The sequence below is a fragment of the Prunus mume genome, linkage group LG3 (genome assembly GCF_029339155.1).
Source record: "Prunus mume cultivar Tortuosa linkage group LG3, ASM2933915v1, whole genome shotgun sequence".
Classification (NCBI taxonomy): Eukaryota; Viridiplantae; Streptophyta; class Magnoliopsida; order Rosales; family Rosaceae; genus Prunus; species Prunus mume.
The window spans coordinates 496,531-511,991 of record NC_142700.1 but is presented as its reverse complement, the minus strand read 5'-3'; the positions used below and the strand labels follow the sequence as shown (position 1 = coordinate 511,991).

At 40.5% G+C, this 15,461-nt stretch overlaps 4 protein-coding genes across 6 annotated transcripts; 2 read left to right on the top strand and 2 right to left on the bottom strand.

Moving 5' to 3' along the window:
* Window positions 1–164: 164 nt before the first annotated feature.
* CPR1 (F-box and associated interaction domains-containing protein) lies at window positions 165–3,531 on the bottom strand. Of its 2 annotated transcripts, XR_001677592.2 has the most exons (4): window positions 2,163–3,531; window positions 1,741–1,817; window positions 1,446–1,588; window positions 165–594 (listed from the first exon to the last, which is right to left on the bottom strand). XR_001677592.2 is itself a non-coding variant. In XM_008229251.3 (3 exons), exons 1-2 carry the CDS (start codon window positions 3,341–3,343, stop codon window positions 1,778–1,780), a joined length of 1,221 nt encoding a protein of 406 aa, XP_008227473.1. In that variant the 5' UTR covers window positions 3,344–3,531; the 3' UTR covers window positions 819–1,588; window positions 1,741–1,777. The 2 variants fall into 2 exon arrangements, 1 of the variants encoding a protein (XP_008227473.1); XM_008229251.3 differs by lacking the exon at window positions 165–594 and having other exon boundaries at window positions 819–1,588.
* Window positions 3,532–5,721: 2,190 nt separating this feature from the next.
* Window positions 5,722–8,873, top strand: TDT (tonoplast dicarboxylate transporter). Its single transcript, XM_008229250.2, has 6 exons — window positions 5,722–6,340; window positions 6,797–7,274; window positions 7,407–7,450; window positions 7,810–7,905; window positions 7,999–8,509; window positions 8,598–8,873. The coding sequence occupies exons 1-6, from the start codon at window positions 5,903–5,905 to the stop codon at window positions 8,633–8,635; spliced, it is 1,605 nt and encodes a 534-aa protein (XP_008227472.1). The 5' UTR covers window positions 5,722–5,902; the 3' UTR covers window positions 8,636–8,873.
* Window positions 8,874–9,013: 140 nt separating this feature from the next.
* LOC103326980 (tonoplast dicarboxylate transporter-like) lies at window positions 9,014–14,662 on the top strand. 2 transcript variants are annotated; one of them, XM_016793087.2, is made up of 7 exons: window positions 9,014–9,620; window positions 9,707–10,184; window positions 10,289–10,334; window positions 10,426–10,489; window positions 10,582–10,677; window positions 10,771–11,284; window positions 11,390–14,662. In XM_016793087.2, the coding sequence occupies exons 1-7, from the start codon at window positions 9,084–9,086 to the stop codon at window positions 11,425–11,427; spliced, it is 1,773 nt and encodes a 590-aa protein (XP_016648573.2). In that variant the 5' UTR covers window positions 9,014–9,083; the 3' UTR covers window positions 11,428–14,662. The 2 variants fall into 2 exon arrangements, with proteins under 2 accessions (XP_016648573.2, XP_008227468.2); XM_008229246.3 differs by lacking the exon at window positions 10,289–10,334 and having other exon boundaries at window positions 10,446–10,489.
* On the bottom strand, window positions 11,624–14,631 carry LOC103326981 (disease resistance RPP13-like protein 4). Its single transcript, XM_089047774.1, is given in 2 exon segments — window positions 11,624–12,270; window positions 12,273–14,631. Coding segments are annotated over 2 exon segments (2,535 nt in total). The 3' UTR covers window positions 11,624–12,094.
* Window positions 14,663–15,461: the final 799 nt, after the last annotated feature.

Sequence of the window (15,461 nt, the reverse complement as noted above, 5' to 3'; positions counted from 1 at the left end):
GAAAGTTGGACTGCCACCAGCAAAAAGCCATCCAATCCAATGCAAAAATGACTGGCCTAATGCTTTGACGGTTTCTTTCTCTTACACACACACACACACACACACGCTCAAGTCAGTCTAAGCTTGTTTCAACTGCCAATATCAGCAGCTTATTATTAAACTAATGAAACATAAAATACACAATGGATTGAGTGGAACGGTGTTTTAAATGGACAATGAAATTAAAATTCCCAATCAAATATGGAAATTGGCTTTACTTAGCCTCCAAGGAGCTTCTTCCTCGAGTCTTCTCACCTTTTAGAGGCCCAAATATGATACTAAAACAAAAAAAGTCTCTGGTCTGCAAATGCAATCAGATGACTTTAGAAAACTAGTTTCTATGCGCTCCTCCTTCAGTATCACTGACGACCTATTTTAATCAGCTCCTCGCCCGCGAGCTAAGCCATAGATAGACTATCCAAATTAACATCGCTCTGAATCCAATACATAGTGAAATGTCAATAATAATATCACTCTCGCCTGGACGACCAGAGCTGGAGCTGGCCAACAAAGTTCAACATAGAGTCAGACAGGCTGTTGTCTTTTCCTGCCAAACTGTTACAAAGACGGGACAAAACGTCAAGTCGATCCAGTGAATCACAGAGTATGAGAAGTGCTTTTCTATCATAATCTAGTGATTAGCATGCAATGTTCTCATTCCAGCCACTTTCTTACAACGTGAGATAGGGACCCATATCCACTGAACAACCCTCACCTGATCCCTCATTGATGATAACAGAAAACTAAGGAAGAAGGAGACTGAGAACAGAGAGAAAATATTGAGATTTTCTGTATGAATTCACTGAATGAATATTACAATGTACAGTTTAGCTTATACACAATTGTAAGGACTGAAGGCTTAAGTAACTAACAGCCATGCTTAACAGATGCTAACAATAACACATGAGTAACACGTGGGTACTCTAACAACAGTAAACTAACTTGAGCTGATGTTTTCATCCATCAATTGAGGAACCCAACAAGATGAAGGAGATAGATGTCAACACTACACCTGTGGTGCACGCGTATTTACAGTGAAGCACAAAAGTCAAACCCTAATGTTCAAAGCCACACATGTTCGAACACAATTGCCAAAAACAATCAAACTGAACCAAGAGAATGCTAAACTAGTTGATTTAAAAGGTTTTAAGTTCCTACATAGTCATTTTCTGTACATACAAAATTCGAAAGCACACAGACTAATTACATTAAAAAACGTAGTGATTATTACATTCAACAACAGCACAGTAACTATTACATTTAACAACAGCACAGTAACTGTATTAGAAAGTACGTGATTATCACATTCAGGATCTCTTACAGAAGGCCTTAACTGGAAGAAAAAGAGTCTTACAGAAGGCACCTCCTTGTTGTTGGTTAGCAGCTGTGGAAGAAGAAATGCGCACCTGATATGGTAACGATTGGACAAAACCTGACTTGAGTATGTTCCTAAAAAGGAAGTTCAAGTATTGTAAGGTAATTATGCTCTAGTCGTTTGACACACGGATGTGCTCAGCTCAAATTCAACATGGTTCCTTCATCTTCAGCCCTAAGAGAAAAAAATGTGTCAAAGACCAAAGTAGGTGGGTGAATGAGACTCATGCATTCAACTTTTAGATATCCCCGGTTCCTACCTTTTTTCGAAGCAAACAACTGAGAAATAAAACAAGGGAGCTATCTAAGGATAATTCAGAAAATTACCTCTCCACTCTTTGTTCTTGTCTTCTTTTCTGATTGCCTAAAGCACCAACTTGAAGCCTTCAGCCAGGAAATCATCCCTGATAAATACAAGGACCAACTCAACTCATGAGGCAAAGACTACCGATTCATATAATAGTAGATATAACAATATTACAGCAAAATAAGCAACACTTAAGAAAACCAGATAAAACATTAATTCGGCAGGGAATCAGAGTAAATTTAAACCGCTTCAGCCAAATAAAAGAAACTATCGATAGATTAGAGATCAGATATCCTGTTATGTTAGTGTGTTATTAATGAATCGGAATTATGCCACACAATGAAAACAACGCCAAAACAATCTCAATAATGACAACATGGAAACTCATTGCAGATACAAAGAAATAAATTGGCAATGAAGTGCAAAAATTCATGTCATTTACCTCTTCTTATTCTTCTTCCCCCGTACAGATTCCTGCTTTTTCCTATCATCTCGTCTACTAGGATGAACTGAAACAAGGCTTTCCATACATACTACAGCCTCAAACAAGTCCGGCAAACCACGAACCTTAACACTCTTGACCCTCTGACTTTTCAAGTCAAACCAAACAAGATTTTCGTGGTCTTGTTCCAACAAAACTTCACGGCCATTTTTTGAATACACCAGAGGCCTAACACTCTTAATCCTTCGAGCCTGCGTTAAGGTAAGCAACTTACTCCAAGACTCCTTAACCCCATACTCCTTTAGCGTCCAAACATCAACACCCGCATCTTCATATTTAGCTACAATACAAAGACACCCTCCCAAGTACCCCACATCAATCTGACATTTCCTGTTCATGCTCTCCGGCATCGGCACCTCCCGAAAAGTCTCTTTCACAATGTCAAAGGCAATGACCAATTCGGTTGCAAGTTGATCCAATTCAAGCTGCCGGGTCACCACCCAATGGACACAACCACTCACAAGAATACCCATTTTTCGTGTATAACAGAGCACATAAGGCATGTCTTCGACTTTCTTCCACGCATTGTTTCTGAGGCTATAAACCTTCACCTCAGACTCAAACGAGAGGTAATCCAATCCGATGAACTGGGAAATCCTGACCAACTTATAGTCATCGTGACCGGCGTCGTATCCGAGCCCATAAACCCTCGCACCACACAAACACATGCCCGAGTCGCGCTTTCGATCGGAGGGCAGAGAGGGCAATACCCTGTACTTTTTGGTAGATGGATTCCAGAGAGCGATGTCTTCGGCCACATTACAAATGCACAAGAGGCCGTTGCAGGAGCCCAAGACGCGAATTCGATTGCTGTAACACATGAGGGGGTGATTGAGCTCGACGGCGTCGTCTAAGGAATCGAAATTGATGTAATAGAGGTCAGAGTCCTTTCTGAGAATCAAACTGAGATGGGATTTGGCTTCTGCGGATTTTTCAAGGTGGAGATCGACGAAATAGGGGCTGTCGATGAGGGAACGCCATGTTTTGGCAATGGACCTGAAGCAGAGGAGGCGCCCAACTTGTAGACGAGAGAGTATGTTGATGATGACCTCAGGTGGGAGTTCCGCCATGATTGCTTGGATTTCAAGCTGGGTCTCTGTGCTAGATGTTGGAGTCTTCATTTCTAAAATTTGCTTTCTTTTTCACTCAGCTAGGGTTTTCAGTTTCGCAGTGCTATTGCAGTTGGGCGAGCGTGAGTGGAGATTGTTGGAGAGAAAAGCGAGAAACATAGGGCCGAGAGCGCTCGTTTTTACAGAATTATCCCTTAGAATTGAATAAAGAAGGGTGATTTTGACTTTCCCACGGGAATTGAGCAAACGTGGAGCTAGCAAATGACCAACAGCAAACCGCCTTTTCTCTTCTTTCTCCTATTTTTATTCATCAGTTTCAGGTCCACAATACCTGCTACACGATAAAATATGAGATTTTCTATTTAAACCTCGCACTTCTCTTTGTTCAAATACTTAAATAATTAAGTGTAAATTTTATTATTGTATAAAAAGACAAAAAAGGTCATCCAACTTAATAATTAACCATAATACATCTATACACACACCCCCACCACTCTTTATATTAAGTTTTAAAAACCTCATTCCAACTTCCTGTTTACAAACTCTCTCTCTCTCTCTCTCTCTCTCTCAACAATACCAAGTGTTAGAATTCCAGATTACAGTTCTTGGAGAGAGGTAAAGTTGTTCTCTTTCTCTAAAAAATATTAAATTTCAGATTTGTGATTTCATTTGTTTGTGTTTTTTTTTTTTTGGCTGAGAACAAAGAAAATTGTGGGATTTAAATAGAAAATCTCTTTTAGTTTTTATTTTTTTAGTTTGGGGTGTATTTAAGGGTAGTTTAGGAAGATAGTGGGGTTTTCTTAGAAATTATGAAAATTTAAATTAAAAGTTGGGGTGAACTTAGAATATGGGGTGAACTAAGAGAAGTGTGGGGTTTAAATAGAAAATCTCTAAAATATATATACACACACATAATTGAAATTAAAATTATCTAATTGGAATCATCTTTACATAAATTCGACTAAAATGGGCCTCCATATCTGGAGAAATGGGTTGGTTCAATTCGTAGGTTTGGGCCTAGTAAGGTAAAAACTCATTCCCGAAAATTCAAAATTAGCCCAAAAAATTCTGTAGCTTCTCAGGCCACAAGTTTGCAAAGATTTAGATGAGGAGGGAGATAGGACGGATATGTGGAGTTTAATTGCAAAGATAGAATAGGTGTTTGAGACGAATCCAGCTCTAATTCTCAACCTTAAATAACTTGTGGCTGGTTTTTTATTATTTTATATACAAGCGATATTCTACTTTAATCTAATCTAAATAACGAGAGGGAGATTTGAACTCAGCCCGAAAATGAGGAGCTCTAACCAACTTGTATTCATAACATCTGACATTTTAGTTTAATTGCAAATGTGTATTCTAAAGCTGCACAACACTTGCCAGAAAAACTGAAGGAAATCCAAATCCCACGTTTTTTTTTCTTCATTTTCTTTCATGGTCGAAAGAAGTCGAAAATTTTGATCAGTCTCGAAGTCAGTGTAGAAAGAAGAAGAGAGACAACACGATCTTTGTCCCACTGAACTGAATGATGATAGTATGATCTGAAGCTGTTAAGGATTGCATGCTAAAAAACAGAGCACGAAACTTCTTCCCAAGTCACTCATTTTGAAGCCATTTGCGTTTTTCTTTCTCTGTCCGTCTGTCCGTCTGTCCGTCTATCCGTCTATCCGTTGGTGTGTGAGGAGAAGAGAGAAATTGAAATAATATATATGGGTTAATTCATTATCTCTGTGACAAATCAAAGAATTAATAAACTTGTTTGTTCTTCTTCCTTCTAGAGTTTACTAGTAGCGATTGATGATGACAGAAAACAGAGCAACGTGGCATCACATGATGATTGATGCTGCCGTACCCATCCACATGGACATAATTCTGCATTATTGTGATGATAGTCCTGTTTTCAGTCCCCCACACGTTCCTCCTTTTGTCCTTGAAACCTTAATTATTAGATTGGGCAGCCATGAACATGATTGAACATTATTTGTTCATGGGCCCGTCGTCGCTATGATTCATGATTCATGATTCATGATGTGAATTATATGCTCTCCCCATCAGATAGGAACCAAAGTGAAGAGATTATACTAGGACTTAAATCATCTTCAGCCACGTAACAAATTGTGCTCTGCCACTTGTACAGACACCTCATTTTGAGGTCAAGAAAACAGAGTTTATCCACCACTTATTTTGTTTTCTTTCTTTCCTTTTCTAATATTGTAATATTGACATATTATAATCAATCATGCAGATCATAGCCAGGCATTATTCTTCTCTCTCTACTAGTTCATGGTTGAGACAATTCCTGTGGTTCTCTCTCTGCACATGTGGCTTTAAATTGTGGACTCTGGAGTCTGGGCCCCACCAAATTGGAGTGGAAGACCGTCTCTACTCTCTAATAACAAAATGTGTCATACTTGGCTATACACTTAGCAAATAAATACCATTTATTAGTGGCAAAATCCAATTTAGTAAACACTAGAATACAAGAGTGTAAATGTGGAACATCGTAATTATAAAAGGAAAGGCAAACTCCTCTGCTACTTCCTTTCTTCTATACAAAAGCCAGCAACCATTTATATTCATTGCTCCAATCCAAACTCAATTAATTTTCAGATGGATCATCCCATCTCCGATGACCCCAAATCCCCACTTCTCCCTCTCCACCACCACGATCATGATCACAATCCAATCCAACGCGCACAAAGCTTCCTGTCAGGTTTGAAATCCATTCTAACACTCAAGACCTTGTCCGTCCTCCTAGGACCTCTTCTGTGCACCATTATATGCCTCTCTGTGAAGCTAGATGGCCCTGTGGCTAGCCGGAACATGCTGGCAGTGCTTGTTTGGGTCTTTGCTTGGTGGCTCACAGAGGCTGTGCCTATGCCCATCACCTCCATGTCTCCGCTCTTTCTCTTCCCGCTCTTTGGAATTGCCTCTGCCGATGACGTCGCTCACTCGTACATGGATGATGTCATTGCGCTTGTTCTTGGAAGCTTCATACTGGCTCTCGCTGTTGAGCATTATAACATACACAGAAGATTGGCCTTGAATGTCAGTTTCTCTAATCTCCAATCTCCAATCTCTACTCTAATATAATAATATAACATGGCTTAGTTTTTCAAACTTGTCATCTTTTCTTAATTACCCCTAACCAGAAAACTAAATCAGAATTTTTGTCACTGTTGGTCCTATCATATGTTAAATAATAACCTATATTTGAATACGTAAGTTAGGCCAGTTGACCGCACTTTGTACTCGAGTTTCATCTCTATCTCCTCCGTGCACTAGAATAGTTTAGGATGGTTATGTAAAAAAAAGAAATCCATGTTTTACGTATGTTCACTTCGACTTGTTACATAAATTAAATATTACAATCATTGTTGTCAATTTCAAGCATAAAAAGCATTTTAAATTCTGAATTATCGTACTAAAATGTTGTCTCAATTATTATTCGCGTGAGACTGAGACTGAAAGTGATTCACGGTATGTGGTGGGCCATCCACACAGATAACCATGCTATTCTGCGGAGATCCACTGAATCCCCCGCTGCTCCTGCTGGGGATATGCGCCACGACAGCTTTCGTCAGCATGTGGATGCACAACGTGGCAGCAGCTGTGATAATGATGCCGGTCGCCACCGGGATCCTCCAGCGCTTTCCAGTGGGTCCCGACCAGTCCGTCGCTGTGAGCAAGTTCTGCAGGGCTGTGGTTCTGGGGGTGATATATTCTACAGCCATAGGAGGGATGAGCACTCTCACGGGGACAGGTGTCAATCTCATATTGGTTGGAATGTGGAAGAGCTATTTTCCAGAGGCAGAGCCCATCAGCTTCAGCACCTGGTTCTTTTTTGGGTTCCCTCTGGCCTTGCTCATGTTCTTGGCCTTGTGGGTTATACTTTGTTGCTTGTATTGCTCAAGGAATTCAAGCCAGGCTCTCTCTGGTTATTTGGACAAAGCCCATTTGAAGAGGGAACTTGAAATGTTAGGTACAATATTATAATCAGTTAGTGTCTATTTTTCTCTTTTATTTTCTCTCTGAATCTGAATTGAACTCATCACCTTCTGTCTAATTCATATTTCCGAGTCAGCTAATTACAAGTGTTGTTGTGATGAGACAGGTCCAATGGTTTTTGCCGAGAAGATGGTATTGGCTGTGTTTTCGGTACGTTTTACTTTGACTTCGTTTTGAAGTGTACGTACATGTTGACTTCGTTTTCAAGTGTACATATATGTGTTTCAACTATAATTATAAGGGAGTTTCACTAAAACACCCAAAATGGGGGTTGAAATTATAAAAAAACCCAAGTACTATTTAAACATATAAACACACCCAAAACCCATCATTACACACACTCAAAACTCATTTATAAACACACCCAAAAAGTTGACTTTGGGGTTGATTTTGTGTGTTTCTATGTTTAAATAGTGCTTGATTTTTTTATAAATACATGTTTAGGATTGGGTTTATTTATAAATTTGTATAATTATAATTATGATGATGACAAACAGAGTTTTGTGCAGATGCTGATAGTTTTGTGGATGACAAGAAGCATAACAGATGACATTCCTGGGTGGGGAGCCCTCTTCAAAGGGCGTGCTGGTGATGGAACTGTCAGTGTGAGTATTTGCTTGGCCCTTCAAAATTTATCAACAAAACTTGAAACTGACCTTTTATTGTGAATTTGGATTAATTAGAAATTAACCATGTAGGTCATGATGGCAACTTTGCTGTTCATAATTCCGAACAAAAAGCAAAAGGGAGAGAAGTTGATGGACTGGAACAAATGCAAGAAGCTACCTTGGAACATCATATTGTTACTAGGAGCTGGTTTTGCCATTGCCGACGGAGTACGAACCAGTGGCCTTGCAGACATTTTATCAAAAGCCTTAGATTTCTTGGAGGCAGTTCCATATTTTGCCATTACGCCTGCCGTCTGTCTCATAAGTAGCACCATCACTGAGTTTACATCAAACAACTCCACCACCACGCTGGTTGTGCCTCTTCTAATTCAAATAGCCAAAATCATGCATGTAAATCCACTCCTTCTTATGGTTCCTGGAGCCATTGGGGCACAATTTTCTTTCTTGCTTCCAACAGGAACACCTTCAAATGTAGTTGGATTTACCACTGGCCACATTGAAATCCAAGATATGATCAAAACCGGGTTGCCATTAAAGATTGCTGGAATTGCTGTGCTCTCCCTGTTGATGCCTACACTTGGTAACATTCCTAGTGTCTCAGTTATCAGCTAACGATTTTGTTTTTGACCAATTTTCACAAGTCACCAATGAATTTTTGGCTATTGCAGGAGCATATGTATTTGGGACTAACGAACAAGTTCAATGACTTGAAAATTCGAAATATTTTCATGTCTTGTGAAATCTCAGGCTCAGGGCATAAGAAAAATATTATATGTGTGTGTGTGTGTGTATACATGTAGTCACACCCACAAGCACAAAAATACTTCTCCTCTTACAATTTTCCCCTGCTTCTTTTTTGCATTCCTTCGTTGGTAGGTAGAGCTTTGTATGTACATCTATGATCGCAGCCATTTGCAATTATATATAATTTTCAATTCTGTGTATCTCATTATTTCTCTGATCTGTATGTGTTGTATAAAAGTTTCTTAGGAGAATGCTATATTTGCTTTTCCTACAACATTACTTGCAGTTATGCTCAACATTACTTGCGTATGGGCCTTTTTTTCTCCAAGAATATGGGGAATGCAAGAGAGGAGCGGCAATAACGCGCCCCTACTCCCCTGCTACATGATTGGATGACCCTTAGCAAATAAATGACATTTAGTATCAAATTGCAGGTTAATGAACACAAAAATGGAACACTAGAAAGAAAAAGTGAATTTGAATTTGAATTTGCTCACACTCTAATATCAACAAGAAATCAAATGGATATTCCCCCCTCCAATGACCCCAAAACCCCACTTCTCCCGCTTGATGATCCAAACCAAAGGTCACAGATAAAATTCCCTTCATCATTGAAATCCATTCTAACATCCAACAACTTCAACATCCTGCTAGGGCCTCTTTTGAGCACCATTATATGTCTCCATGTCAACCTAGATGGCTCCCTCACCACCAGCCGCAACATGTTGGCAGTGCTTGCATGGATTTTTGCTTGGTGGCTCACAGAGGCCGTGCCCATGCCAATTACCTCCATGTCCCCGCTCTTCCTCTTCCCGCTCTTTGGCATTGCCTCTGCTGATGATGTTGCCCACTCTTACATGAACGATGTCATTGCCCTTGTTCTTGGAAGCTTCATATTGGCTCTTGCCGTCGAGCATTATAATATACACAAAAGATTGGCCTTGAATGTGAGTTATCTTCTAGTTTTGGTTTTCTCTCAACAATTAACGCACATTGCATATAAATTTTGAATCTTTTATTTTTTTATTTATAGATAACCCTGGTGTTCTGCGGAGATCCCCTGAATCCGCCATTGCTGCTGCTGGGGATATGTGGGACCGCAGCCTTCGTGAGCATGTGGATGCACAACGTGGCGACGGCGGTGATGATGATGCCCGTCGCCACCGGCATCCTTCGACGCTTTCCGACAGGCCCCAATCAGTCCGTCGTTGTGGGCAAGTTTTGCAGAGCTGTGGTTCTTGGCGTGTTATACTCCATAACCATAGGAGGCATGAGCACTCTCACGGGGACAGGTGTCAATCTCATATTGGTTGGGATGTGGCAGAGCTATTTCCCAGAGGCAGCTCCAGTCACCTTCAGCACCTGGTTCTTGTTTGCTTTCCCTTCGGCTCTGTTAATGTTCTTGGCTTTGTGGGCTTTACTGTGCTGCTTGTATTGCTCCAGGAGTTCAGGCCAGGCTCTCTCTGTTTATTTCGACAAAGCCCATTTGAAGGTGGAGCTCGAAATGTTAGGTTGGTAGGACAGGGGAGCACCTCAATTTGTCATTTTTTTTTTCAATGCATTGGTCCTAATATCTTTCTGCTCTCTTTTGTCTCTCTTTTTTGTTTGGTAATAGTTGTGAAAAACCCAACATGCCAGAATAGGACAACACATTTGAACTGGTGTGTGAATTATTGGCCTAATGTTCACTATCCAATTTTAGGCACTAGACAACACCTTGTAGCTAATTGTATTTCCAAATCAACTTATTAGTGTTGATGCGGCACGGGCAGGTCCAATGGCTTATGCTGAGAAGATGGTGTTGGCTTTGTTTTCGGTGCGTTGCCACTTAGTTTTGCGTAGTTCTTCTGAGGGTGTTGGAATGTGGATATGTCTTCCAATTCTTATGACAAGAAGAGTTTTGTGCAGATGCTGATAGTTTTGTGGATGACAAGAAGCATAACAGAGGATATTCCTGGCTGGGGAGTCCTCTTCAAGGGGCTTGCCGGAGATGGAACTGTCAGTGTGAGTATTGGCCCTTCACATTGCTTAAGATTAACAGAGGCCTTCCCTTTTGTAGTTGGATCAGATTTTGAAGTGTGACTTGAAACCATGTAGGTTATGATTGCAACTTTGCTGTTTATAGTTCCAAGCAAAAAGCAGAAGGGCGAGAAGTTGATGGACTGGGACAAATGCAAGAAGCTACCCTGGAATATCATATTGTTACTAGGTGCCGGTTTAGCCATCGCTGACGGGGTTCGATCTAGTGGCCTTGCAGATATATTATCAGAAAGCTTAGATTTCTTGGAGGCAGTCCCATATTTAGCCATGACACCGGCTGTCTGTCTCATCAGTAGTACCATCACTGAGTTAATCACATCAAACAATGCCACTGCGACGCTTATTGTTCCTCTCCTGATTCAAATAGCAAAAACTATGCATGTGCATCCACTCCTTCTCATGATTCCAGGAGGCATTGGGGCTCAATTTGCTTTCTTGCTTCCAACAGCAACCCCTTCGAATACCGTAGGGTTTGCAACTGGCCACATTGAAATCCAAGACATGATTAAGATTGGCTTGCCATTAAAGATTGCTGGAATTGCTGTGCTGTCCCTTTTGATGCCTACACTTGGTAACATTACGTTTCTTATCTCTTATCAGCTATCTTTGACTAATTTTCTGTAGTTGTTGTACATGATTTTGTAATGATATGATGACTGAGTTTTGGCTATTGCAGGAGTTTATGTATTTAGGACTGGCGAACAAGTTCAATGACTTGAAAATCTCAAAATGCTATGTTGTCTTGCGATGTTTCAGGCTATAACAAAAAGCATTATGTATTTCATCAGCATTAGTCGTCTACTTACTTTAATTTTGTATCCTTGATGTCAGATTCAGCTTTGACAGATGTAAACATCAAATAGGCATATGTTACACAAATTTTGTTAACTTAGTGCATAATGTACAGATATCATCTTCAACTTCAGCACAGAATCCTTATTCATACAACAGTGCAATTTACAATCTTGTGTTATGAATCGAAAGACAAACTCGTGTTACAGATAGGTTCAAGATGGAATGCACGCCATTTTGAATAACATACAAATTCATCATCCTCGCAGGACATGACCAAGTAAATAGAAAGCACATACCTTGTAATTTAAAAATACTGCACTCTGCACTCTTCCTCTCAACTAAAACAATAACAGAAAACACTACTGCACTCCAACAAGAATTATATGGTTATTGCTACAGCAAGAAACCAGATGTCTGTTAAACAACAGTCCTGGTTTCTTTATTTTTTCTCCACTAATGATGCATCGGTGTGTACTGCTGCAATAGTCCAGGATGAAGCCAGAATTATCTTCAAGTCACCAATGATCAAATTTAAGCAATACCTCCAAATAGCAGGTGATTTGTCAATTCTCAACAATCTGACACCTTAATCTTGATTCTTTCTCCAGCTGTCGAATTCGATAACAGAGCAAGGGAAATCTTTCAGCTTGTAGCAATGGCTAATATCCATGTAGCGTAGTGCAGGCATATCCTTCTCCAAGTCCTTCCACTGTATGTCTAGCTTCATCAAGTACTTCAAACACAGACCTTCGACTTTCCAAGCGGGTGACCACTGCTTAGATTGACAAGGTCACTATTCTCAATACAAAGATATTTCAATCTAGAAAGCTGTTGGGGATTGACCCAGCTGGGGAGAGTTTCTCGTTGGTAATTCTTCAGATATAGCTCTTGGAGGCTTGGAGGAGGGGTCAGCTTATCTAGCATTTCGAAAACATCTTTCTCTCTACAATCTTCCGCATCAATAGCTAGAACCTTGAGCATTTTAAGCTGAGATAAGACATCAAGTTCGTTGTCTGTGATTATGGTGACATCACTTATATGCATTCGCAGTACTCTTAGGTGGATCAGGTCCTTAATCTCAAGAAGCTGGAAACATTGCTTTCTATGCTGACTCACAACCCTGAATCCGGAGAGTTCTTGAAGATAAAACAGCCTTCCTAATCCCTGAGGCAAGTACTGGATGGGACACCCCACAAGGTCCAAGATAATCAGCTTCTTCAAATTTGTGATTGATGGGTGTATCTTTTCTAGATGGTTGCACCCATTTAAAATCAACAGTTGGAGGTTGAGGAGTTTATGAATCGAGGATGGCACTTCTTTTAAGGCTTGAATACCACTCAAGTTCAAAGATGCTAGGCGCCTAAGGGAACTGATCCAGTTGAAGAGATCCTTCACACATGTCTCATCCACTGCGCAGTTTGATAAATCCAACATTCTCAGGGATCGCAGGAACCCCGAAATCCTGTCAAACTCAAATCGGCGGCTTGACATCAGTAACATTGCCCTGAGCTTTGAACTATATTTCAACGATTTTTCATCCATTTCATCAATAAAACTTAACCACCGAGAATTTGCTGTCAACTTCTGCCTGCTTTGTTCGTTGAAACTGCAAAACCCCTCCTCCTCCGCAATCATGATTATCATTTCTCTCACCATATCATGTATCTTGCACTTATAGACTTTCCCATCAAAGCCTCGCCGCTTCACGATTTCAACCAGGCATCTGCTGATAAGTTCTGCAAGATATTCACATCCCACTTCTACTGCTGTTTTTGAGCCTTTTCCCTGAACCAGGCCCTCTCCCACCCACCAGTGAATTAACTGATCAGCACTTATCTCAGCGTCTTCACGGTAGATGGAGAAACACAACATGCATTGTTTCAGAAAAGGCGGGAGTTCATCATAGCTCAACCGCAAAGAAGCCATAACTGGACTAGCTTTTCCCTCTGTTGTTAAGGCATGAAAACTTTCAAGAATGTCTCTCCACTGGGAAGGGGAGTTGATCTTTGATGCTAATAAGGATCCTACGGTCTTGATTGCTAGTGGCAGTCCGCCGCATTTCTTCAAGAGTTCCTTTCCAAGATTTTCAAACTGGTCATCCGGGCATATTCCACTGCTTGAAGAAAATGCAAACTTGGAGAACAAAGACCAACTTTCATCATTGTTAAGAGTATTGGGACGGTGAATTCGCGAGCTCTCAACTCCCATACTAATTGCAGCATCTTCATTTCTAGTTGTAATTATGATGCAGCTGTTTTCTTTTGGTAAAACAGAACACAGGTTAGTCCACCAGTCCACCTCTGTGTGACTCCACACATCATCCATAACAATGAGGCATCTCTTCCCTTTAAGTCCTCCCTGAATTTTGCTCAAAATCTGAGTAAGACCAAAACCAGAGACATTTTCTTCTAACCTTTCCAGGATGCTCCTCATGATCCGCTCAGCGCTGAAAGACTGCGAAACACACACCCATATCATCTTGTCAAAGTGGGCTAATACTTTCACATCATGAAAGATTTTCTGGGAAATGGTGGTTTTGCCTAAGCCCCCCATTCCCACAATGCCTATGCGGTGAAGCGATTTGGTGGTGTCAAACATCCAACCCTTTATCTTTTCGACATCATCATCCAATCCAATGGTGTCAGTTGGGTTCCAGTCCTGCGACATAATTCCCCTAACTTGGTATGAATCATCTGCATGAATGCTATCTGGAGCCTTCAAAAACCTGCCCAATGTCTTCTCTATCTCCTTCATATGCCGATTAATGCCTCTCAGCTTCTTGCCCATACGATGACAGAAGAATGGATCGTGAAGTAAGTAAACGGCCCAGGATGCATCTTTCATATATTCATGTCTGACCAAGCAATCTGTGAGTACATCATCAGCTTTATAAATCACTTCCTTCAAATGTGTCAAGCCTGCCCTGACAGTTTCGTTCTTGCGATTGAGATTCTCTGTGTCTGCAAGTAATGCCTTGGCAAGATCAAGCCCTGTCTTCATCTGCTTAAACTGGCCGCTAAACTCAAGTGAGAATTGAGCTTGGTTCACAAGAGCTTTGAACACTTGCTCCGTCAGCGTTTGGATCATAGCATTTATTGGTGATTGCATGATGGGTGATTGCATGATGATCTCTTCTACTCTTGTCTCTGAAACTGCGTGCATATAGTTTTTTAGGTCGAGAAAGTTTTGTAAATTATCTAGTCAATGGTAACCTTAATGATACTAACACCACGAGCATGAACAATCAAATAGCCAAAAACAAGTTATTGGTTTTTTCGTGCATATATTGTAGTAATTAGTCAATCGATGAATTGAGCAGAAACAGGGGAACTTACGACTGGTTTTACCGAGTAAATAATAACAATTCATAAATCATTTACCTTTACCTAAAAAGAGCAAAGGCCCAGCGCGGTTGATTCTTGCAGGATGAAGGACGTGAATGAGAGTTGGAACTTGAAATATCCAGCTGAAAAATACTGAAATTTTGATTACGAAAAAGATGTGACTTCTTCCCAGCAGATAAATATCAATTTCATCTTCCTTAATTCATATTTCATAGTAAAGTGAATAAATTCCCCTATCTATCAGCACAATTGAAGTCGCTGCTGCTTTTAGGCCAGGGAAAAGTGCTTGAAGCCGAGTTGTGGGGTCTGTTTTTTGGGTTGAATTTGGCTGTTCAGAAAAAAGTAGATGATATTGTTATTGAGATGGATTCAGAGACTGCTGTGCTTCTTCTTCAGAGTAAGGTTTTGAATGCTTGTCATCCTAATGCTGGGCTGGTCAGTAGCTGTAAAAAGCTTATGAATTTGTTTCCAAGGAAAGGATTAAGCTTCAACATATTTATGGAGAGAGGAGTGATGTAGCTGATGGGTTGGCTACTTGGAGTCACAATTTGGATCTGGGCTGTTGCTATCTTAAGGAGAGTCCTGCCTGGCTTGGGTATCTGTTGCTTA

Excerpts from the sequence above, each read along its gene's own strand:
- LOC103326980 (XM_016793087.2), top strand. The coding sequence starts at position 9,084 with ATGACATTTAGTATCAAATTGCAGGTTAATGAACACAAAAATGGAACA. Across the intron at positions 10,335-10,425 it reads AGGACAACACATTTGAACTG|TGTTGATGCGGCACGGGCAG; the intron begins GTGTGTGAATTA and ends TCAACTTATTAG. Across the intron at positions 11,285-11,389 it reads CCTTTTGATGCCTACACTTG|GAGTTTATGTATTTAGGACT; the intron begins GTAACATTACGT and ends TGGCTATTGCAG.
- CPR1 (XM_008229251.3), bottom strand. The coding sequence starts at position 3,343 with ATGAAGACTCCAACATCTAGCACAGAGACCCAGCTTGAAATCCAAGCA. Across the intron at positions 1,818-2,162 it reads GGGAAGAAGAATAAGAAGAG|GGATGATTTCCTGGCTGAAG; the intron begins GTAAATGACATG and ends TGTATTTATCAG.
- TDT (XM_008229250.2), top strand. The coding sequence starts at position 5,903 with ATGGATCATCCCATCTCCGATGACCCCAAATCCCCACTTCTCCCTCTC. Across the intron at positions 7,451-7,809 it reads TGGTATTGGCTGTGTTTTCG|ATGCTGATAGTTTTGTGGAT; the intron begins GTACGTTTTACT and ends AGTTTTGTGCAG. Across the intron at positions 8,510-8,597 it reads CCTGTTGATGCCTACACTTG|GAGCATATGTATTTGGGACT; the intron begins GTAACATTCCTA and ends TGGCTATTGCAG.